Source organism: Octopus sinensis, linkage group LG1 (genome assembly GCF_006345805.1).
Source record: "Octopus sinensis linkage group LG1, ASM634580v1, whole genome shotgun sequence".
NCBI classification, from domain to species: Eukaryota; Metazoa; Mollusca; class Cephalopoda; order Octopoda; family Octopodidae; genus Octopus; species Octopus sinensis.
This window is the reverse complement of record NC_042997.1, coordinates 86,212,265-86,239,131: the sequence shown is the minus strand read 5'-3', so window position 1 is coordinate 86,239,131 and position 26,867 is coordinate 86,212,265. Positions and strand designations below refer to the sequence as shown.

The 26,867-nt window shown below is 35.5% G+C and overlaps 1 protein-coding gene and 1 long non-coding RNA gene across 2 annotated transcripts in view; one reads left to right on the top strand and one right to left on the bottom strand.

The window, feature by feature from the left end:
- The window catches only part of LOC115211044, a 469,379-nt gene that overhangs the window by 29,663 nt on the left and 412,849 nt on the right, over window positions 1-26,867 (bottom strand). The window contains exon 3 of the mRNA XM_029779919.2: window positions 22,400-22,450. Coding sequence (XP_029635779.1) covers window positions 22,400-22,450 — 51 coding nt within the window. The remainder of the gene's footprint in view (window positions 1-22,399; window positions 22,451-26,867) is intronic.
- LOC118763164 overlaps window positions 19,935-26,867 on the top strand; it is a 92,043-nt gene continuing 85,110 nt past the window's right edge. The window contains exon 1 of the long non-coding RNA XR_004998927.1: window positions 19,935-20,033. This is a non-coding gene — a long non-coding RNA (uncharacterized LOC118763164). The remainder of the gene's footprint in view (window positions 20,034-26,867) is intronic.

Below are 26,867 nucleotides of genomic sequence, written 5' to 3'. Positions count from 1 at the left end.
ATAATTTTGAATGATGTGTGGTGTATGTGTAAGTGTATATTGGTTGAGTATGTGTGTTTGTGTGTTGTTGGGAGTGACCGTGTTAAAGAATACAGATGGAAGTAGCTAGAGGGACACACACATGTGCACGCATACACACACCTGAGTATATGAGATATATGTGCATGTAAACATGTGCATACAAATGTGCTCCAAGAAGCATTCAGGCAAAATATTATAGATATGCAAAGATACATAACATGTGTGTATGTATGTGTGTGTCTATATGTGTGTGTGTGTGTGTGTGTGCATGTACAGTGAAGGCATGTGGCCTAATGGTTTGGGTATTTGGCTCATAATCTTAAGGTCGTGAGTTCAATTCCCAGCAGTGCACTGTGTTCTTGAGCAAGACACTTAACTTTCTGTTGCTCCTGTTCACTCAGCTGGAAAGAATGAGTAGCACCTGTAATTCAATGGGCAAGTCTTATCACACTCTGTACCATGATGAAATCTCCCTGAGAACTATGTTAAGGGTACACATGTCTGAAGTGTATGCATGTACATGTCTATATATACATATACAAATCTCTCTCTCTCTCTCTCTCTCTATATATATATATATTATATATATATATATATATATATGTATATATATATGTGTGTGTATATGAATATATATACACACACACATGTGAAGGTGCGTGGCTCAGTGGTTAGAGAGTCGAGCTTATGATCATGAGGTTGTGAGTTCAAATCCTGGACCAGGCTGTGTGTTGTGTTCTTGAGCAAGGCACTTTATTTCACGTTGCTCCAGTTCACTCAGCTGTAGAAATGAGTTGTGACGTCACAGGTGCCAAGCTGTACCAGCCCTTGCCTTTCCCTTGGATAACACTGGTGACATGGAGAGGGGAGGCTGGTATGCATGGGTGACTGCTGGTCTTCCATAAACAACCTTGTGCCTGGGAGGGTAACTTTCTATATGCAATCCCATGGTCTGTGTCGTGACCAAAGGGACTCTCAGATATATACACACACACATACATACATATTCATACATACATACACACACACACACACACAACACTTCACATCCTAAAAATGTGACGTGTTGTTAGTGTGTGTAAAAATGTCATGTAGTTATTATTATAGGAATTTGAAGTTTGTCCATTAGATTTCTAACAACATCAGTCATGTGCTTACTACATGACAAGTGTATGTTTTCTATGCAGTTATTTAACATTGTGCCATGTTATAAGCAAGGCTTCAATTATTATTTACTTTTGTGGGAAATTTTGTACAGTATGGATGCTTTGTCTCATAATGTCTAATTAATTACTTTGTTCTGTGTTGTGTGGTGTGGTGAGGTGTTGCAATTGCTGCTTTTTGTGATAAGCTTATGCATAATAAACCTATGTGAGAATGTTGTACTGGAGTAACTGATATAACAGTACTATATAGAATCTTATAGCTATTTATTATGTATACAAACTTAAATGTTGCTGAACAGGATCATCTGATTTGCATAACAGTGCATGTGGTGATAACATGTTTAATTAATCAAATGATGCAGAGGTCATATAATTTGCATAATAATGAATGTGATAAAATGTGCTTAATTAATAAAACAGTGCCAAGAACATTAATTCCATCAGTTATATTTATGTGTGTGTATGTGTGTTTGTGTGTGTGTGTGCGCATATTGTATGTAATCATTTGCATATATAGATGTACATGCAAAATTATATTTAAATGGATGTTATATGTATGTATGTGTTACAGAAGAACAACTGTAAAAAGGGAAAGAAGCGGAGACAGGAGTGGAGTATGGCAGGGTGGGAGACGAAAATGTTTTCTGTAAAGTGAAAGGTGAGTGAAAGATGAGGAGTGGCAGAGAAGTGAATGGGAGAGAAAAAGGGTGATAAAAGGAAATTGGTGTAGCCTGTAGATAAAGATAAAAGTGTCAAGAAAAAAATATAGGAATTTCATTATGCTTTAGAAGCATATCTTTACATAAAAACAGAAAAAAGGAGGAAAAAATATGCATTAAAAAAATCAAGTCTCTTCAACAGAGAACTTTTACTTTTCTTTAAATAAGAGCTACATTTGATGAAGAGAGAAATCAAAAAGGCTAGCATTCAACTAGTTAACATACATATTTGATCTGTGTGTGTGTTTAATACACACACACACACACACACACACACACACACACACACACATATATACATACATATATATATAAAGTGCAAGCATTGCAGTATTGTTAAGAATCTCACTTTGAATCTATGTAGTTTTAGGTTCAGTCCTACTGTGTGACACCTTTGGTGTCTTCAACTCTAGCCTTGTGGATGAATTTACTAGATAGAAACCTGTATTGAAGACAAACTATGTAGTGGGAGACCATCACTTGTAACTACTGACGTTTACCACCAGAGAATAGATTTCACAGATAGACAAGTCACAATCTGTATGCTTGTTGCCTAAATGGGCTGTGGTTTATAATGCATTACAGGAGACTGTGGAAGACTTTGGGTATTGGAAAGTGTTTGTACAGTATGCTGTATGTTAACTGTAGTTTTGTGTTGCAATATTGGTATTGCTTTCATAGTCTGTGGAGAATTCAATAAATTATCGAAGTATTTTCTGTTAATATTCTCCTATCAAGTTTTGTCTTCTGGTATGTAAAACAGTGTTGTAATTTTTTAATGTTTTAACTGGATAGTTAGCCTATGAGAAAGTATTGTACATATCTGGTCAGTCTAACATTTGGAATTGTGAAGTTTGCAACTTCAATTTTTCCATTAAAATTTCTCAGTTACACGGGTCATGTTCAGTTTGTTCTCAGGTTTACATGCTGCAGCATGATGTTAATAAAAGGGCTTTTGATCTCATTATTTTTACAATATACCACAAGTGTCTGCTTACAGTTAGATGTAACAAATTTTGTGCTTTGTTCTCTGAGATTTTTGATTATTTCTTTGTCTGTTCTGTACCTGCATGTTTTTAGTTGGGGCATTGTTGAATTTATTTCTTACATTGTAGTTCTGTCCATATTCATTAATAACTTGGTTTACTACCCTATTTGGATATTTGTTTTGATTCAGTGTTTTATTCTGTGGATTTCTTTATCTAGTGTTTCATTTGTGGAAGAGAATCTAAATTCTCTCTAATATAGTGACTTTTACCACTGATATTTTGTAGTTATGTTGTGGGTTCAGTCCCACTGTGTGGCCCCCTTGGGCAAGTGTCTTCTACTATAGCCTTGGGCCAACCACAGCCTTGTGAGTAGATTTCATAGATGGAAACTAAAAGAAGCCCATTGTATATATGTATTATATATATATACGTGTGTGTGTGTGTGTCTTGTGTCTGTGCTTGTCTCCTACCACCGTTTAACAACTGGTGTTGGTGTGTTTACATCACTGTAACTTAGCAGTTCATCAAGAGACTGATAGAGTAATAACTAGACTTAAAAATAAATAAATCCTGGAGTCAAATTGTCCAGCTAAAACCCTTTATGGTGGTGCCCCATCATGGCCAAAGTCTAATGACTGAAAGCTCTAAAGATTTTTTTTAATTAGAACATTTAAATACAAAAAGACAGGAAAGAGAAATAAGAAAGGAAAAGAAAAGGAAAAAAATAAAAAAGATTGGAGTGGGGTAAAGCAGCAGAAGACGGAGGGGAATGGGGGCAATGTGCCACATACCCCAGAGCAAATGGTGTGATCAGCTGTACCTTGTGGTAATGACCGCAATGGTGTTGCACTGGAGAATGGCCAGTGACACTCGCTGCAACAGCTACTCCACCTCATGGGTCTCATATCTCCAACAAGCTGCTGTTATTCCTATTTTGTGGAGGAAATTGATAGTATAGGGTTGTAGAACACCTGATATCTTGACAATAACTGACAGGCTCCTGTATTTATTGATTTCTCTCTCCTCCGAGTTTTGGGCATTTGCTAACACCATGTAGGTATATGCATTTGTTTGTATCTTTTGTGTAAAGTGATGTAATGTATGCATTGCTTTTAATCTGAATGTTTATATCTAGAAATGTAACTGTGCTGCTTTGGATGTTGAATTTAAGTACTGAGTATAAGAGGAATCAACTGATCCATACAAGAGATGGTTGTACTTGCATGGACAACTAATATGTATAGAGGGGAATAGTTTGGTAAAGAAAATGCCAAATAATCATGGTGGAAGGAATCTGTAGAAAAAGAAGGCTGAGAAAGACATGGGAAAAGTAGTGAAAGACGATGTTAGGTGGCTGAACCTAATGAAATAAATGACAAGACATTGTGCTGGAAATGACCTGTCCAACTCTGGCAAAAATAAAAGGATAAAAAAAAAAAAGAAGAAAATAGTGATGATAATGTAGACAATAAAAACAATGATTTAAAAATTATAATTTCCAATATATATTATAAGAATCTAATTTGTAACAGAAATTTATTGTGTGTGCACAAGTTAATATAATTGCTGTAAAGAATGGAAACATGAAACATAAATACTGCAGGAAGCCTCAGTTTTGAATAATATATATATATATATATATATATATATATATATATATATATATATATATATATATAAAGACTATGGGGAGGGAACCTGAGAGATGCATACTCAACTTGAATGTCTTACAGCTGTGGCAAACCTTCTGCATTCATTACTGAAGTTACCCTGTTATACAGAATGACACTTCTTGCAGACACCTGATGTAGTATGTATCCATTTATACTGGGGAAAGAAGCACTTTGTTACCAACAGAGTTAATGGTTTTCTAAAGTTACACCACTATCGAATTCTAAATCACATTCAGAAGACAGCCATCTGCCTCATTTCTGAAACTTCCTTTATAGAAAATCTTCAATTTCCTTGCTAACCGATATCCTTTCTCTCTTGCTCTCTCCCCTCCCTATCTCTCTCAGCATTACTATAACAAACAGAGTTTGTTCTCAAAAATTTACTGACTGCACTTACTTCACCTTCATCTCTCAGTTTCTCATTGTTTGTGCTCTGCTTATTCCCCCCAAACACTATATCAAGTAATACACACACACACACAAATAAAATATCTAAATAATCTCTGTTATGACTTGTCAATATTATCATAATTTTACAGACTATTAACCTCATCTTTAGAGTATATATATCCAATACTTATATCTATGCTATATTCTGATTGGTTTGACTCTGATAATTTTCAGATATCTTATTCTTGGATATGTACATTGTGAGTGGCTTAGTGCAGTAGCACTCAAACTTATTTTGTTTCAGAACCCATTATTTGATTTTCCAAAAATTGTGAAATCTATGCTTATATTTATAGACAACTCTTGCCACTCTGATTTTAATAAGACATTAAACAGAACAAATATTATTTTGAAGAGAAGGTTTATTCATAAAATAAAAACATAAATAATGTATTGAAATGCTGTAAAATAGAAGAAACACAGTCGTGGGAGGCAATCAAGAAAGGGACACATCACAAGTTATAACCCTTACGCAAAAAAAACCTTGAGTGATTTGTGAGGTCAGCAAAAGTTGGGTGTGTTTGACATGTGTGTAGAGGTGATTTTTGAAGGAGCTGATATGTGTGTAGGTGGGGTTTTTGGAGTGAAGATTGGGTGGGTGCCCAAACCAATAACTTCATGCGTGGTTACATTTGTGTATATGTGTCTCTGTGCATGTGGTTTGGTGTGGTCAAAACTTTGCAAGACTCTCAGTTTGTAAAGATGGAAGGACCAGTGAAGGTGGTCCTAACATTTATAAATATGGTGGAACCTGAAGGTTAGTGATCACATACTTTCTTTCATGTGGGCATGAGTGGAAAATCTTGTTTTTGCAGTTAAGGTAGGCACCCACCCTATCCCTCCTGTAAAAACACCACAACACACATATCAATCCCTCCAAAATACACCTCATACACATTTTCGCTGGCTTCTTAACTCACTAAAGTTTTTTTTTGTGGAAGGGTCATAACTCTTGATGGATCCCTCCCTTGATTGCCTCCTGTGATTTTGTTTCTATTTTTCACAGCATGTACAAACCAGGTGTGACACTTCTTCACCTCCAGTTATTGAGAGCAGTCACCATTTTCTCTGTACTGACCATCTCTGATGATTATTAAAAGTTATTAGATAATCTAATTATCTAATATCCAGTGTGAAACAGACTGGTAAGATTGGCTGTAATGGATCTATAATGCTGATATTTTGATCAATATCCCCACTCTTTCGACAAATATACAAGTGCATATTTTTCCTGACTTATGGATTCTTAGTTAACTATGTATGTAGGTGTGTGTGTACACATACATACATTGCTCTCCCACAGTTCATCTGCTGTGATATGGTTATCAATAACTTTGGTGAAGTTCATAACACAAGTAATAATGATAACATTCTGATAATGAACTAATTTTAGCTTTGAAGTAAGAATGTTTTTAATAGCTAATTAAATATGGCAACAAGTGTCAGATATATTGAAGAGAAGATACCTTATCTGATACCCAGCTAATAGACAATTGTCTAGTCTTGCTTGATAAGCAACTTATGTAAAGCATAGAGATAGAGATAGAGGGACTGAGTGGATAAGCAATAGAGACAGAGAAAGAGTTAAATGCAACAAGGCAGAAATGCAGTAGAGAAGTGTGTGTGAGAGCGGAGAGGGGGAAAGAGAGAGAGAGAGAGAGAGAGAGAGAGAGAGAGAGAGAGAGAGAGAGAGAGAGAGAGAACTATTTCTTGAATACATTTCAGGTATGGCTGTGTGGTAAGACACTTGCTTCCTAACCACATAGTTGTGGGTTCAGTCCCACTGTGTGGCCCCCTTGGGCAAGTGTCTTCTACTATAGCCTTGGGCCAACCACAGCCTTGTGAGTAGATTTCATAGATGGAAACTAAAAGAAGCCCATGCTATATATGTATTATATATATATATATATACATGTGTGTGTCTTTGTGTCTGTGCTTGTCTCCTACCACCGTTTAACAACTGGTGTTGGTGTGTTTACATCACTGTAACTTAACAGTTCATCAAGAGACTGATAGAGTAATAACTAGGCTTAAAAATAAATAACTCCTGGAGTCAAATTGTTCAGCTAAAACCCTTTAAGGTGGTGCCCCAGCATGGCCACAGTCTAATGACTAAAACAAAAAAGATAAAAGATCAATAATATTAACTCTATATCAACAACAAAATTACAGTAACCTCATTATCACTATTAGACAACTATACAAGATGTATAACACACCTCCACCAATCCCAATTGAGTACATCAAGAACCAACAACATTGTAAAAAAACTGTCCTGTCATCTTAGAGGTTGTGGCACATCAGTATCCACTATGCATTTTTCTTTCTCAAAGCTGCAGGGAGACTTTGGCTTTGATTTCTAACTGGTCAAGTGGCACTCAGAAACAGACCAAACATTTTCTTATAGTCAAAACGTAAAAGAGAAAGAAAAGTGTAGCTATTATTGCTTAACCAAAGGTCAGTCCTGATCAAGATCATGTAGATCTATGATCAAAGGTTCCAGTCACAAGTATCATTACTTGGTACTTGCTTAAAAGCCACACATTGTGCGGACTTTTAAGCTAGTTCCTGTGGAGGGCTAATTGGGCCTGCAACCCAAAACTAAAGAGAGCAATAATAATAAAGCATTTATTAGTACCTTACCAATATGGTATTACCTTACCTATATGGATTTACATTAAATTCAGTTTAAAAGAAAAACTTGTAAGTTCACAAATTTTTGGAGTTCTTTCAAAATTTGAATTTTCAGCTGTTGGTGTATAACATCCTCCACCAGATCTGATCCCAATGCTGGATGTTCAAGAACCAAATGAAGAGCATATTTTCAATTCCAGGATCATCCTGATTCCAAAAAGGTATAATATGTCTATGTAGAGCAAATACAGACTGAGACAGAATTTTACATTTATTAATATAGATGTCTGTGACTTCATTGTCAAATATTCCCTTCCTTCCATTTTCAAGGTGGCAGGGTGTGATTTGGTTTAGTTTTGTTCAATCAGAGATTATCTGGCACAAATCAATAATATGCAACAATCAATCAATACTATAAACACACAGTGCTACCCCTCCCAACAAAAAGGAGAGAAATCTTACATGGTAACTCATCCTGCTAGAATAGCAGCTAAATTATTCCTCAATTTACAGGCTTACAAAAGTGATGACACGTTGATGTCTCAAATGAATGCAGCAACAAAGAAAAATGAAAAAGAAAAGAAAACCACCACCACCACCACTACTACAGCATGAGAGGCAGAAGCAATTAAATGAGCACAGCTTATAATGTTGAACTGAGCATCAATAATTGATCAATGAAAATTGTGTAATTAATCAGTGAACTGCTTTTATCCTTTTTAGCAGCATTTATGAATGAAATCAATATTTTCCTGGACCTATCTCCACTGGCTGCCAACATAAACCTATTACATGAAGGAAGCATATCAGTTATCAATGTGCATACATCTATCTAACCGTCTATCTATATATTATTATATATTATGTTTGTATCTGTGTGTGTCTTTGTGTGTGTGAGTATATATATATATATATATATATGTATGCGTATGTATGTACAAACCCACTCCCACATATATGAGTGTGTGTGAACATATATTCTCCCCCCCTCCATCAAATATATATATATATAGACACATGTGAGTACATAAGTGAAAAAGAAAGTGGAGAGAATAGTACTTGAACACCAGAAGTAGAGTAAAATGTAGTGCTTTATCAAAGCTGGAAAACTTTACAAGCTGTTACTCTGAGTTTCATGTAATTGATCAGCAGACAAAGTGAACTTTTGGAACAGTGCAATGGCTTATATATGGTTTTAGTATTATTTTGACAAATAATTAAATATAGCTGATCGGACAGTGGGGTTATGACATTTCGTAATTAACGGAATCTGTTGGTTGATACAATCGATCATTGACAGTCAATATTTTTTGTTGATAGCAGAAAAATATAGCAGACTTCTTTCAAGTTAGTACTCAACACAAAATGTTGCTCTAGAGTTGTTATATTGTTTATAATTTAAGTGATTATATTTCAATAGCTTTGACCTTATCTTTTGATAAGATCTGTTGGTTGGAACAGCAGAAAACAGTCTCTTAAATAATTATAAAGACATGTATGCACACAAACACAGAGAGAGAGAGAGAGAGAGAGAGAGAGATAGAGAGAGAGAGGGGGAGAGAGAGAGGAGAGAGAGAGAGGAGAGAGAGAGAGAGAGAGAGAGAGAGTGAGAGAGAGAATTACTACATGATCAGATCATGCATATTTCCTTTATATTGTATATCAAATTGATTCTTGCTCTTTTTTCTTTCACCATATAGACTTAATGTCATAGCCTCAAATAAACTCTTAATCTATCATAATATTTGCTGAAGATTTTGGTAAACAATGCCTCACTAAGACTAATAATGATGTATCATGTAGAGTACATATGTTCCTTGTTACTGAATATGTATGCTCTCAGGACATTGATTCAAGAAAAGTAGGGCATTTTTTTTTTTCTCAAAAGATATTTTCATGCAGATCAATTATATAATATCTGATTCTTGGTACATCTGTTTTGGAAAGTTTTATATGTAACCCATTCTCACTGATAACGCTATACAGTTGGTCACAGTAGGATTGTATCTTTTCTATGTTTCCTGATTGCGGAGATAAGGTTTTCAAAAGAGAATGTTTTGTAGTCGAAGACTTACAACAATTTCAGATCAAACATATTTCCTTTATATCAAGAAATCATGGCCTTAATTCATGTGAACATTTTTTAAACAGTGTTTTGTGAAAAATAATGTTCTAAGACTAATTATGATATGTCTTGTGGAATATGGATGTGTCTTGCAACAGTGAGCATATACGTGTGTGTGTGTCGTAAGAAGCTTGCTTACTAACCACATGGTTCCAGGTTCAGTCCCACTGCATGGCACCTTGGGCCAGAGTCTTCTATTATAGCCTCAGGTCAATCAAAGCCTTGTGAGTGGATTTGTTTGACAGAAACTGAAAGGAGCCTGTTGTATGTATGTATGTATGTATGTATGTATGTATGTATGTATGTATGTATGTATGTATGTGTGTATGTATAAAGTATGTATGTATGTATGTATGTATGTGTATATGTGTCTGTGTTTGTTACTCCACCATCGCTTGACAACCGATGTTGGTGTGTTTACATCCCCATAACTTAGCAGTTCAGCATAAGAGACCGCTAGAATAAGTACTAGGCTTACAAAGAATAAGTTCTGGGGTCAGTTTGTTTGACTAAAGGTGGTGCTCCAGCATGGCTACAGTAAACTGACTGAAACAAGTAAAAGAATGTATATATATATATATATATATCATCATCATCATCATCATCGTTTAACGTCCGTTCTCTATGCTAGCATGGGTTGGACGGTTCGACCGGGGATCTGGGAAGCCAGAAGGCTGCACCAGGCTCCAGTCTTATCTGGCAATGTTTCTACAGCTGGATGCCCTTCCTAACGCCAACCATTCCGTGAGTGTAGTGGGTGCTTTTTACGTGCCACCTGCACAGATATATATATATATATACACATACACACACACATTCTTTTTTTAATTCTTTTACATGTTTCAGCCCTTATCCTGTGGCCATGCACATACACTTAAATACATATATATGTAGGCGCACATGCACGCGCACACATACGCACACACACACACACAGAGTCTTTTTCCTTTATCTTTTCTTTTCTTGTTTCAGTCATTGGACTGTGGCCTTGAAGAGTTCAGTCAAACTAATTGATGCTAGAATTTATTTTTTCTTTTAAAGCCTACAACTTATACTGCTGGTCTTGAAAGAAGTGAAAACTTGCTGTTTACATTTGTACAATGCTAGTAGTGATGGGCGATGATATGGTACATTGTATGGAATTAATCATGCATTATCTTGTAGCTTAGCGATTTCAGTGATCTGATTGTTTATTTTTTGAATAACATTGTATGTCAGGTGTGAAAGGCTGGATTTGGCCTGTTTGAACATAAAACAGGTAGAATATTTTGGCTGTGTAGCGTGTAGCCATTTTCAAATAGTAGCGCCAATTTGTGGTAGCTGGCAATATGACGTAATGTCATATTGCCGAAGAAATATTATTGTTGTTTTTCCATTGGTTAATATAACTGCTCATATAGGAATTCTAAAAGTTAGTTAAAGAATATTTTTATGTGATTTCGATTCTTTAAAGTCAAGTTGAGCAGTTCTAAAAACTCTAGATTTTGGGAAAAACTTTAGTGTTTGCGGGATGTAACTAAACTCCTCGACACTCACTCCTTTAAGACATTGGTTATTCTTTATACCATGTCCATGAAAACTCCAACAAGACTTGTTTGAATTGCTGAGATTTAATATAGCTAGACTGAGGAATTAGTTAGCTAAAATATTAAGTCGTAATTCTCTACGACAAATTTACTTTTCTTCAAAATGTATATAAATATTAAAAATGCTATATGTATATAATAAAATAATGTAGAAATTATTTTCTCTTTCTTCACATTCTTCAACTTATTAATGAATGTGTTTCTGTAATTATGAAACTATTTTTTTATAGCAGTAAAAAGAACACAAAGTTATTAATATTTAACATACATGCACGATTAATGTCCATTAGCGTTCCAGAAAGTATAATTCTCGCTATGGCGTTTTTGTAGCTGGAGTCAGGATTTACGTATAATGATAATACTTATAAGTAAGTTATAAGTGACGATTTTATCATTATATATCCCTACTTAAAAAGCTAAATATATTTATCTATTTCCAAATAGGAAACATAATAAAGTAGCGTTACATTAACAGAAAACAAACTAACCAGAAAATATTCGCTATACTATATAAGAAAAACTGGGTAGTCCGCTATAGCTGGATATAGCTGGTTTAAATACTAAAGAGTTAAGGCTGTTCCAGTAATCAAAATTAGTCATGTCATCCTGGATCTCTCAGAACACAGTAACTCATATTGTAAGTCATATGAACTGTATAGTTGAAGTGAAAGTAAAAAAAAAAAATAAGGCTGATGAACAGGGGGAGATGAAACAAAAGTCTTTACCTGGAATAAAATAAACAAAAAGGAAGTCTTATCTTTACAGGTGTTTCATATGAACCCTGACAGGTGCCATAATTATGTTTATCATAGCTGACTTCCTACACTGGAGCCACCTACCCTATATGAAGGAGTTGGAATTTAAGATTTCATTGATGTGAATACTACTTGGTGAATATCTACACCACATTTCTTGATTCAGCATTCTCCAACATGCTCTGTCTGAGTATGAGTGTGTGTGTGTGTGTGTGTGTGTGTGTGTGTGTATGTGTGTGTGTGTGTGTCTGTTTGCCTGTTTCTTTTATCTTTTACTTGCTTCAGTCATTAGACTGTGGCCATGTTGAGGCATGACCTTGAAGAACTTTTAGTCAAATATATCGACTCCAGTGCATACAGCCTGGTATTTATTCTATCAGACTCTTTTGTCAAACTGTCAAGTTATAGAGGTGTAAACACACCATCACCAGTTGTCAAGCAGGGTGGGAGGACAGAAACATACATGCACAGACATATATATACATATATATATATATATATATATATATATATATATACACATATATATATAAAAGACAAAAACAAGTGGTGTAGACAACAAACAGATGTATTAGTGTAATGCTCAGGAAGTGAAAAAGTCTTTAACATTTCAAGCCTATGCTCTTCTATAGAAAGGAACACAGAAAGAAACGGAAAGAAAATAAAGAATGTGTAGTGGCTAGTGATCTATCATAGTGAATGCCGGACAGAGGGGTCACACAAGAAAGCTAGGAAGAAGAAGAGATAAAGTAGTGGTGATCCCACATACATAGATATATGAGGGGCTTCTTTCAGTTTCCATCTACCAAATCCATTCACAAGACTTTGGTTGGCCCAAGGTGATAGCGGAAGACACTTGACCAAGATGTCACACAGTGGAACTTAACCCCAAAACATGTGGTTGGGAAGCAAGTTTCTTACCACACAGTCACACCTGCACCTATGTATACATAATAAATGAAGGTAAAATTATGTGTCTGAGTTAATCTGTGCACTAGACAGGTAAATTCTCATTCTGAAGCATTTTTCCCATCTATTAGTAACTTACAAGCATAGAGAACAATGCAGAACTTATTTAATTTATTATTTTTTTTGCTATTTTAGGAAAACATAAAATTCTAATTTCATGGAAGAAAAATCATGCATAAAGCCAGTTTTAATTTTTATCTATTAGTAACTAAAAATTAATGCACTAAAAAGAACAATGGAATAATTAGATTTTGCAAATTTAGTGCAGAAAAGTTTTGACCAAAATATTTCAAAATTAATTTTATTCTCATTATACATTTTTATCCTGTAATTCATTTTCATGTTTTTCATAGATTTATGCTCAAAAATACCCTTAGTTCAGGATATGTATGTATGTATGTATGTGTGAGTGTGCATGTATGATGTTTTCCACATCTTTTATTAATCTTTGACTTTTTTTGTCTGTTTCAGTCAATAGACTGCAACCATATTGGAGCTCTATCTTGAGTGATTTAGTAAGAAGCTTGCTTCCCAACCACATGGTTCTGGTTTCAGTCCTGCTGCATGGCACCTTGGGCAGGTGTCTTCTACTATAGCTTCAGGCTGACCAAAGCTTTGTGGGTGTATTTGGTACATGGAAACTGAAAGATGCCTGTCATATATATATATATATATATAAATACATGTGTGTGTGTGTGTGTGTGTGTGTGTGTGTGTGTGTGTGTGTGTGTGTGTTGTGTGTGTGTGTGTCTGTCTGTCTTTGTCTCCCATCACTGCTTGACAACTGATGTTGATGTGTTTATATCCCTGTAAATTAGTGGCTCAGCAAATGCCATCAACAGAATAAGTACCAGGCTTAAAAAAGAGGAAAAATAAGTACTGGCTTTGATTCATTCTTCAAGGCTGTGCCCCAGCATGGCTGCAGTCTAATGACTGAAATAAGTAAAAGATAAAAGATAAACCATCACCAGTACTTATTTTTAAAAGTCTGGCACTCATTCTATCAGTTTATTTTGGTCCAACTGCTAAGTTACAGCAAAGTAAACAAACCTACGCTGGTTACTGAGTGGTGGTGTGGGACAAAGACAAACACAAATATAAACACTCACATACATACAAGTAGCTGGTATGCTCTGCTATTTGTACAATATCAGTATACATGTGCAACAGAGTACTAGTGTATTGAGAGAAAAGTTAAGCATAAGAGGAATTATATGCAGTGTATAAGAGAGGAGACTGCGCTGGTTTGGTCACGTGATATGGATGAATGAGGACAGTTGTGTAAACAAGTATTGATTGCTTAAAGTGGAGGGAAGTTGTGAAAGAGGGAGACTCAAAACAACATGAAGGCTGATCTCAGAGCCTTATGAAGGAGATGACAGGGGACCGAGATATGTAGTGTATTGCTGTGCTCAAGAAGGTCTGCTCACCACAACAGAATTGATATCCTAAAACCAAGGTACCACGTAAAAAGCAGTGGTGCTGGTGCCATGTAAAAAGCTCTCAGTAAAGTGGTTGGTGTTAGGTAAAGCATCCAGCTGTAGAAACTATGCCAAAACAGACTATAGAATCTGGTGTAACTCCTGTTCTTGCCAGTTCCTGTCAAGCCATCCAACCCATGCTAACATGGAAAATAGATGTTAAATGATGATGAGGATGATGTATATTTATGTATGTATATGTCATGCAACTGGCACCTATGCTGGTGGCTCATAAAAGAACCCATTACATTCTCAGAGTGGTTGGTGTTAGGAAGGGCATCCAGCCATAGCAGACCATGCCAAATCAGACTGGAATCTGGTGTAGCCCCTCAGCTTGCCATCCCTGGTTAAACTGTCCAACCCATGCCAGCATGGACAATAGATGTTAAATGATGATGAAGATGATGATGATGATAATGATAGTTGAAGAGACTTGCTCAAGGTACCATGCAGTGGGACTGAACCTGAAACCATGTGGTTGTGAAGCAAACTTCTTACCACACAGCTACACTTGTGCCTATTTATATTTGGTAACTTTAATTTTTTGATGTCTGTATATCTTTTATTACCCATGTCTCTTGATGGGTAAGTTAGAAAAAGAAAAGAAGACACCTGTCAAGTATTCATGCAGTTTCTTATTTCTTTATTGCCCACAAGGGGCTAAACATAGAGGGGACAAACAAGGACAGACAAAGGGATTAAGTCGATTACCTCGATCCCAGTGCATAACTGGTACTTAATTTATTGACCCCAAAAGGATGAAAGGCAAAGTCGACCTCGGTGGAACTTGAACATAGAACATAACAGCAGACGAAAATACTGCTAAGCATTTCGCCTGGCATGCTAATGTTTCTGCCAGCTCACCGCCATATTCACACAGTTTCTGTCTACCAAATTCTACTCCCAAAGCAACAAAGTTTTGGTTGTAATAAATGATGCTTGCTTAAAGGTCCATGTTGTAGGATAGAATTTAGATTGGTGGGGGTTACAAAGCAACTTTCTTAACCACTCAGCCATATATATACCTCAAAGATGAATATTACTTTCTCATCAGTTCATCTAACTAGATCTGTAAACAAATAACGCAATTAATTTGAAGTCTTTAATGAAAAAAATAAAATAATAAAATAAGTAAATAAATGGTATAACAGCTTAAACAAGATAATAAAAAAGACACACACTAAAAATTACAACAAAAGGAGCCAAAAAAAGCCCCACAATCTCTGTCTCCACCTCTCTCTCCACCCCTACAATCTCTCTTCAACACACATTCTCTCCTTCTCTCTCTCTTTCTCTCTCTGGTATAGAAATGATAATTGTAAAATTATGTGAAAGAGTAGTCTATAAGGAAAAGCATGTTAAATGTAAAAATAAAAGCAACTTAAAAAACAAATGAAAACATACCTCTCCCTGCAAAAACAACAACAAATCCAAATGTGATGAGAAGTTGCAGAATAGCATTAACCCTATTCATTAATGCTCAGAAGTGGGCAGGCATTAAAAGTGAAAATACACATGTACAGGCATGCATGCACACACGCACATATGCACACATGCACATACGCACACACACACACACACACACACACACACACACATACACACACAGAAATGTCTAAAGAATAGAAGTTAATGAACAAATTCATATTTTCCCTTTTTTCATTTTCAGTTTTTTAAAAATTATTTTTGACCACTTTATGCCTGTTCCTTTCGTTCTTTTGATTTGTTGGATTGTGGCCATGCTGGAGCAGTGCTTTCAAGGGTTTTAACTGATCACATCAACTCCAGCATTTATTTCAGCTTGGCATTTATTTTATCAATTCCTATTTGTTGTAATGTTAAGTTTCCATTCTTGTATGGTTCAGACAAAAAGTATGACCCATACAAGCATGGAATATTTTCTCCAACCAGATGCTCTTTATGTTGTAAACCCTGATCTGTTTCAAAGATTAAGAAAATAAGCACTAACTAAATTTTGGGATTTGGGGTAAATAACTATTTACCCAACAGTGAAGTTCTATGGCATTATAAGAATACTTATTACTTAGTTTTCAATGTTGTTGTCATTGATTAACATTGGTCAGTTCTTATGCCTATAGAGGAAGCCAGCTGACCCAACACACTGAACTATGCAGTTATAAAATGTGTAGCTCAGTGGTTTGTGCTAGACTTCAGTTTTGACCTGAACTTTGAGCAAAGGGTAACCTGTGTATATTGAAGAGTATTGTGTCTTAATTATTTAAGACTTTTAACATGAATTTCATATTTTGAGATAAAAGGCTACTACTGAATGGATAGGTTACGATATTGAACAAGTAACCATAGGGCAGCAGGCTCATATGCTGAAGCTTGGCTAGTGTTGCGTTCACAACTAATACACTTCAAAACTGGTGACAATTATATATTTGAGATTATGTTTGAACACTTGCTAAGCTGAAAAAAATGCAGTTATAAAAATGAAAATAACATTGTTGATAAGCTGTCACAATTTTTTTACTTTAGCTGAAACAAAATTAAGTGCCCTTCTCAAGAATACAGTGTCATACTAGATACACAGACACTACCTGGCTCATGGTGTGCAAATAGCTGAGCTTACTCTGTTACAAGCATTCATACCAAGTCTCTGGTTTGTAAGTAACTTATCATTTTGAGAGACTGACATGGACACTACCCTCCCTCCTTGGACAAAGTCATCAATGTCAAAAGACAAAACAAAAATGCTTAGAAGCTGAAAGTATTTCTAGTCTTACATTGCATAAATGTCCTTCATCATCACCATTTAAAGTTCATTTTCAATGCTGGCATGGGTTGGATGGTTTGACAGGAGCTAGCCAACCAGAGAAGCTGTTCCAGGCTCTGGTTGTTTGTTTTTGGCATGTTTTTTATGGCTGGATGTCCTTTAGGTGCTATCAGCATGGGTTCTTACCATGTGGAACTGGCATGAATGCATTTTACATTGCACTAGCGCAAGAGTTTATGTGGCAGCAACTCTAGTGCATTCTATGTGACACTGGCACAAGTGCACTTTATGTGGCACCAGCGTGAATGCACCCTTCAGGGAACTGATATGAGCGCATCTTACATGGCACGAGTGCATTTTATATGGCACCAGCATGCTACTAAAATAGAGAAGTGTCACTTGACTAGCTAAAAACATATAATAGCAGTCTCCAAGCTCTTTAGTCATGAATTTTGAATATCATAGCTGCATATTTGCCTTGATTGGGTAAAGCATTTCTGTTTCTTTGCTTCAAGTTCAGGAGAAATAGATATCAGTAGATTTCAGCATTCCAAGCCACGTCTTGCTTGAAGTGTAATTGTTAACCCAAGTATGTTTATACTGCTTCTATCTATTCCACATTTTTGGCGATGCTCTTTCTTACATGTTATGCTCTCAGATGTCATTTAAATATCATATTGTTTATATAATACAGTACATTACATTTACCTCATAATATTGAGCATAACCTGTTTCAATGTACAAATTATTTGTGTGTGGTGTGTGTGTGTGTGTGTCTCTCTCTCTCTCTCTCTCTCTCTCACACACAGACACACAGACAAACATATATATATTATACTACTGCGTTTTTCATGGTTTTTCTAATAGCTGTATTCTTACCCCTGTATATCAAGAGGTGACTAAGAGGGTTAGCATCAGAAAGGGCCTCAAATAGTCTTGTTCAACCTCCAACCCCTCAACTCATATCACCATGGGGAAAAAAAAGGAGGATGTAAGGTGCACACACACACATACATTTCAGGTGCATGCATGACTGTGTGCTTAAGAAGTTTACTTTGCAACCATGCGATTTTGGGTTCAGCTCTACTGCAAAGTACCTTGGGCTGACCAATGTCTTGTGAGTGAATTTGACAGAAACTGTCAGAATTCTTTCACTGACCATGTCTTTTTAATTGATGATGATGAGCATTAATCATACTAACACACTGGAATTCCACCTGCCTGTTTTATTTAACATTCACCAATCTACAGATATTCTTGTTGAGCAACAGTTACATCACTCTCAGCAGTCTTGAAAGACAGGCAAACATCTTTGGCACTAACCCTCTTCCTCTTCCTTCTTTGCTTTACAAAATAAATAAATAAATAAATGGGTACTCATACAACTATGTGATTAAGAAGTTCCTTGGTTTTCATGGCAGGATGCCCTTTGTAACACCAACTCACTGTAAAGTGACTGACATTAAGAAGGGCATCTGGCCATAGAAACTAAGCCAAATCAGACTGCAACCTGGTGCAGCTCCCTTGCTTGCCAGCTCTGGTCAAACCATCCAAACCATGCCAGCATGGAAAATATATGTTAAAGGATGATGATGATGTTGATGTCATAACCATGTGGTTCTGGGTTTGATCTCACAGCATGGCACCATGGACAAGTGTCATATACAATAGCCTCAGATTAACCAACGCCTAGTATTCTTTACTGTTTCACTGTTTTGAGACATATGGTAAGGTCTCATAAATTTGTTTTACTGTTGAATTTGCTTTTCATGAAAGATTTTTTTACTCCATGGAAAAGTTGAGTGTAACAAACATCCAACTGTTCTTGAAGCCTTATAAAATGATTCTGAGGCATGGAAGAAAACTAAATCAATGAGAGTATGAATGATAATTGATTGGAGACCTTATCATGACCCAGTAAGGCTGCATCACTTGTTAAAGTTACCTCTATAGATCTTCTATAGAAATTATAGCCAGCATTGAAAACCTTAATAAGTGATTTAATAGCATTGCTAACACAGGAGAACACAGTATTAACTTATAAAAGTGTTTAATATACTTTGTAGTATAATATAGTTGCATAATGAAATACAGTGTCCCTACAAGTCATTAGTGTGGCTGCAGTCTCTTCATATCCCACTACCTCTGCCTAAGCTTGAATGCGCACTAACAGGAGATAATTACCTCCATAGTAAGAATCAATGCTATTGGTCATACATGTTAAGTTTCATCAGCCATATTCTTTCATAATGGCTTAAGGCATGTTGGAAGAGGGTATTAATTTTGGATTTTTTTCTCCTAGACTGACTTCTTTACTACATCTAAGGGGCCCAATCTACCCTTACAAAAATCTATTTAACTCATAGATGGTATGGTATCTTGACAGGTACTTCCATTCCAGGTCAGAACGGACCTGAGAGTAATGGTAATTACAAGGTCTGTCTATGCTCCTCACAACTCTAGGACTCCCAAACTGAAACCTCAGCACTGGGTGCAGTTTAATGTCTTACCTAGACTGCAGTCTAATGGACTTGAACACAGTGAAAGAGTAATATAATTTTGCCATAGTCTTATAAGAGATGAAACAAATATTTATTGATTATTCTTTTTTTCTTTAGAGTGAGACCCAAAAGATAAAAGATTACGGAATGTTTACACATAAAACTTGAGGTGAATGGAACCTTTAGGCAAGAAACATAACAAGAACCAAATTGAAGTAACAGAGGTAATCAGATATTGTAAACATATGATTTAACAATCAGCAGCTATATATCAGTTTGGCTTTAAAACTAATATTGAAATTAATCAAAAGTTTTTTAAGCTAAGTCTAACATCTTTATTTATTTAATCACAAGATTTTTCATGCTACACTTTTGTTTTTTCTCTCTACATACAAAAACATACATAGATGTATATAACTACAATGATTGTTTTAAATTTGTAATTACTTTTTGAACTGAAATATTGGTTGCTTAGAAAGAAAGACAAGATTTATGAATGTAGTTGACAGCTATCTACACTATTTAAGTATACAGAACAGAAACAGCAAACATTGATTTGCTATTATTATTAGAACAGCTTAAAACCTCTTCCTCCTCATCATCATCATCACCACCTTCACTGTCATCATCATCATCAAAATTTACATCAGCATTGTACCTTCATATTCAGTACTACTGTCTTATTGCTAATATATATGGCACTCCTAAGGTGGCAATCTGGCAGAATTGTTAGCATGCTGGGCAAAATGCTTAGTGACATTTCATCCACTTTTTCACATTCTGAGTTCAAATTCTGCTGAGGTCGAATTTGCTTTTCATCCTTTCAGGATCAATAAATACCAGTTGAGCACTAGGTCGATTTAATTGACAGAGCCACTCCCACCAAAACTGCTATCCTTGTGCAACAATTTGAAACTAATACCATTGGCATCACTACCATTGACATCACTGCCACCACCACCATCATTATTACCAGCCAGCACTACTAATAACCCTACCTCAACATTCACAATCATGACTAGCATTATAACCAATTCCACTGCCATCACTAATGTGCAGAGTCTTTTTGCCCAGTATATAACAGCCGACAAGTATCTATGGCATGTCACAAAATTGTTGTAGTGAATAGTGAATTTGTAGGACATTAATGCTTCTCTCAAGTGTAAGTAGTAAAGTAGAGCTTTTGACAGACTGCTTTCTCTATATGCTGAGATTGAATGTGACCAGCACTGAATTTTACCTTTCATTATTCTGGGGTTTGGTACAATAAAACCAATTACTAGGGTTGATTTAATAGTCTGTCCTCTCTTCAGAAATGTGTGACCAACAGCCTTTGACAGAAATAATTTCATAACCATTACTGTCTTTTATCTTTTAGCTGTTTCAGTCATTAAACTGTAACCATGCTGGGGCACTGCTTGAAGGATATTTTTTTAGTTAAATGAATCGACCTCAGTGTTTATTTTTGATAAGCCAAGTACTTATTCTGTTTTTGCTGAACTGCTAAGTTACAGGGATATGAACACTCCAGCATTCATTGTCATGTGGTGATGGAAAACAAAGACACACACACACATACATACATACATATATATATATATATATATGTATACACATACACAATAGGCTTCTCTCGGTTTCTTTCTACCAAATCCACGCATAAGGCTTTGGTTGACCCAAGGCTATAGTAGAAGACATTTGCCCAAGGTACCATGCAGTGGGATTGAACCTAGAGCCACATGGTTGGGAAGCAAGCTTCTTACCACAATTGCCTCTATGACAAATTATTATTTTGTGACATCATTCTCACCACAACAAGCACCACCATCATCACCACATTCACAATAACTAACCATCCTCACCCCATTCACAATCACCTCTATTATCATAACCAATTCCACCTTGATCACTTATGTGTAACACATTGTTTCTTAAATGTGAAACAATTTAATAATCATTGTTTTTGAAAGTGTTGAAGTAGCTTAACTGTTAAAGTATTGGATAGAATGCTTTGCAGTATTTATTCCAATTCTCTGCATTCTGAGTTCAAATCCTGCCAAAGTAATATTTTGTTTTTCTTCATTTTGAGATCTATAGTTAAACTACCCATCCAGGAAGACAGTTTGGTAAAATTATTAGTGCACTGGAAGAAATGTCTAGCAGTATTTGCTATAACCCTTTGTTTTCTGAGATTAAATTCCACTAACAGCCTGCCTGTAGTAGGAGAGAGGGCTTTTGGGATCTGAAAAATAGGGATAGTCCTTCAATGTCAGACAGGGCAGGGCGTAGGGGTTGACTGGAGCAACATCTTGATTGTATCAATAAAATAAATGAACCCTGTATAAAGTGGATTAAATTACTAGGATAGAAAAGCAAATATTGTTCTTTAGTCCTTGGTTATCCCTGACTAAGCAATCATGAGATCAAAAGTTATTATAACTTTGATCTCTGTGTCCTTTTTTTTAATGTTATAGTGTATCTTGACATTATCCAATGAAGCATTCTTTTTTCAAGACCTAAGAGTTTGATTTAAAAGGGGACATTTGGTTGCTATTTCTAGCAAGTCAAAATGCGATTCAAAACTGCTTACCTGTGACGTCACTGCTACAGACTGTGATCTGAATCACAGCAAACAAACTAACTGTAAAAGAAACAAACAATCAAAATTAGAAAATGATAATAACAGATAGTAACATTAAATATACATCTATACATTTACAAATATGTGAAAAAAAAAGGTATATATATATATATAATTTCTTTATTACCCACAAGGGGCTAAACATAGAGGGGACAAACAAGGACAGATAAACGGATTAAGTCGATTATATCGACCCCAGTGCATAACTGGTACTTAATTTATCGACCCCGAAAGGATGAAAGGCAAAGTCGACCTCGGCGGAATTTGAACTCAGAATGTAACGGCAGACGAAATACGGCTACGCATTTCACCCGATGTGCTAACGGTTCTGCCAGCATATATATATAACACATACACATCTCTGTATGTTATCATATTTTAAAGCTGATATTCACACTGCCATTAGCTGAATAGAAATACCAAATTATAAACACAATGAAATAATCATGACAAATTTGTTAGATCTATTGCATTTTCTAACATTTTAAAAATGGAAATGAACAATAGTAATGATTATTATTCAGCAAGAAATATAGATAATAGTTGCAAATGCATTAATTTGAATACTTTCCCCTTGGGAAATAATTGTTTGATAAGGAAAATAATGTATAAGTGTTCCATTAAACACTTGTTCTACCAAGACTTAGGGATTAACCACTAATAATTTTAAAAGTAGTTACTGTATACACATGCAAATATTTGAAATAATGCCAGAAATTATGTGACTTCATTGTTCAGCTATGTTTGGGACTGAAAATATTTAATGTTCTATATGACTCAAAATGAAGCATTATAGTGAAGGTGAAAGCATACATAGGTAATTGGTAAGCTTATGATTTGTAGAGGTGACACATATATACATACACTTACACATGTATAAGTACATATACAGACATGCACATATATATAAACATGCAGACATATACACACAAGCCCAAAATACAGGAAAAGTAAATATAAAAATATTAGAAAAATCTGAAAAAAAAAAGCAATAAGCCCACAAGTGTAACTTGAACCATGTATCCACTGCTTGCTTGGTAGGTGACCACATTACCACAAAAGTAGTGGTGGCATTGATTTGCTGAACTCAAAGAAGCAAATATCATTGTAGTGTTGGCAGAAGGAACAAAAACAACAACTGGAACAATTCAATAATGGTACATTGTCTTTAGTATCAGTGAGAACAACTATGGACAGTATTTCTTGGATAAAGCCTTGTGGGAAAATAGGCTGTCTTGTATCCTATCATAAGCGTTGTACAGTGTGTTTGGTCAAGATACTTAATTATTGACAGACCAGTCAATCTTGCTGTATACAAGTACCATACAGTGCTACAGTTCTTCTTGTTACTAAGAGAAATTCAGTATACTTGACCAGCAGAAGTACTCAGAAATGTTTGCATATTGTATCAAAATAACATAAGACAGTAGGATGTGAATTGTGGGGGAATTTGGCTTCTATTTTAACATGCTGAGACACCATGTAGAGGCTTCCACATTGGCTTATAACATGCATACATACATAAGATGGTAGGTTTTAATTTGAAGGCAATTAGGCTGCTATTTCTAGCATGCCCATAAGTCAGCAGGATGTTTTGAGGATTTGATTTGGTTGCCCTTCTATCAGATCTAGCCATTATGTTGTGGTTCCCCCATTAACTCATAAATGCTTATACATATAGTTCAAGTGAGATTTGTCTACACTTCTATCTGATCAAAATACCATATAGATGCTTCTTTGTTGGCACAAGTACATATACAAAAGAACTTGGTATGATTTGGGAGAGATTTGGTAGTTAATTCTACATACTATGTAGAGGTTCCTTTACTGGCTCATATATGAGATGGTAAGATTCCAGAAGAGACAGATGAGGTATTTACACTTTTCAAGGATTACAAGAATTGAATTCAAATCATTGCTGCTATCTATGAAATTAAATGCTAAGCAAGCTTTTGGTGTAAGATAACTCATATCAATATATATATATATATATATAGTTTTGTCGGTGCTTGCTTTGTAGATTCTGAATGAAATGCAGATACACTCATATACAGATAACTCATATATGTACTTATGTGTGTTTGTGTGAGTGCATATGTGTGTGTGTGTATATATATGTATATATATATATATATACACACACACATAGAGTGTAGGCTTGAAACGTAAAATACTTTTTCATTTTACCAAGTGTCAAACTAATACACTTGCTTGTTGTTCATACACCTGTCTTCGTCTTTTGTTTTTCTATAAATTTCAATACACACACACACTATTTTATTTGCTTTAGTCATTGGGCTGTGGCCTTGCTGGAGCACTGCTGTGTAAGGTTATCTGGATAAATCAACTCCAGTATTTTGGTTTCAAATTTTGGCATAAGGCCAGCAATTTTGGAGGAGGGAGTAAGTTGATTACATTGACCCCCAGTGCTCAACTGGTACTTATTTTATCGACCTTGAAGGGATGGAAGGCAAAGTCAACCCTGGTGGAATTTGAACCCAGAATGTAAAGATGGATGAAATACTGCTAAGCATTTTGCCTGGCATAATTCCATTACTTATATTAAGTATGCTACTCTGTTCTGTTGCTTTCTTTTGCCAAACTATTTCATTACATAGGCATAAAAAAATTAATACAAGTTGTCAAGCAGTAGAGGGACAAAACACAACACACACATACATGACAGATTTCCCGTCAAACAAATTCACAGAGTGGGACTGAACTCCAAACCACATAGTTGCAATCCTTCCATAACTATGAGTATAGTTTAGACAAGAAAAGGGACCATGCTATGATGACCTTTACTAGAAGCACTGTATGAAAAGACACTCTCGAAATGGAATTTGCATTATTTAATCACCTTCATATAATTCACTTTAAAAGTGACAATTGTTCATGAGTGTTTCATAGCAATTCTTTTTTATCACCCTCCTGTACAAAGATAATGATAGATACCAACAACTGTTATAAATTTATTGTTAGTTTTTCTAGAAAAATATCATTTTGAGAATATTTGCGTGAATGATTATGACAGCTATATTTATAAGGGGGAAAGTTAACATTCTTGAGAAATTTGCTTCTTTTAGACAAGCTACAGTTTGTTTTGTTTATTATATGACCATCTCATATATAACCACTGCAAAAACCAGCATCATAAATACCATAATCATCACAATCACAATCAGCACCAAAATTATGATTACAATCACCATCACCACCGTTCCCATCATGGTAATCACTGCTGCTTCAGTCATTGCAATCAGAAGCATGACTACCACCACTGACACATGTGCACACACACACACAATCAAAGAAGGCTATTTATTCGCATTTCATTTCATCAATACACACAAAATATATGCAGACCCACTCATACTCACAAGCACACACACACACACACACACACACACACACACACACACACACACACACACACACAAATGACCAACCAACCATCTTTATTCTCATTTCTTAAACAACATATACATGCAAATAGATGCAGAAACACACATGTACAAATACACATGTATAGAAACGCAAACACACAAACACGCACACACACACACACACACACACACACACACACACACACACCTTTACAGACACGTATAAAGCAAAAATGCATGCACATACAAATCCCTATGAATAAATGCCTATGCTAAGATATAAATATGCATAAACAAATGCATAAATATAGAAAACTATGCATAAAAAACACATGTGCAGTCTGTCTCTCTATTTGTCTGTCTGTCTCATACATACACACACACACACACACACACACACATGTATAAATACTAACACACATGCAACCAATCAACCAAATGTTTTCCATTTCCATTTTTTCGCAACAACCCTACACACTTTTGTACAGAAACAACATACACACAGCCGAAAAAGAACATAAAAATACATACAGTAACATATATGCAAATAAAAAGTGCACATACACATACACATTCATTCTTACACATACATATACATGCATAAAACACATGCTCACACACAGACATACAAACTCATGCTCACAGACATATGCATGTACATTCACAAATGTGCACACACATACATGTGTAACACATGCTCTCTCTTTCTGTCTCTCTCTCACTCACACACACACACATGTACACCTGTCTCTAAAGATTTTTACAGTTTGCATGGATGGATACTTTTGCATATTAAGCTGCTTGAGCTTGAAATAGAACCAGACTGATCTAGCAGTGAGGGAACTCAAGCATCAATAACAAGAAAAAAAAAAAAAATAAAAATAAAAAAACAAAAAAAAAAACACTACGGCTACAACAACAATATTGATTTCTTAGAAAGGCACAAGGTCACAAATCTTTAAGAGAAGGAGGGTTGTTGATTATATTGATCCCCCAATATTTTACTGGTATTTATTTCATTAATTTCTATC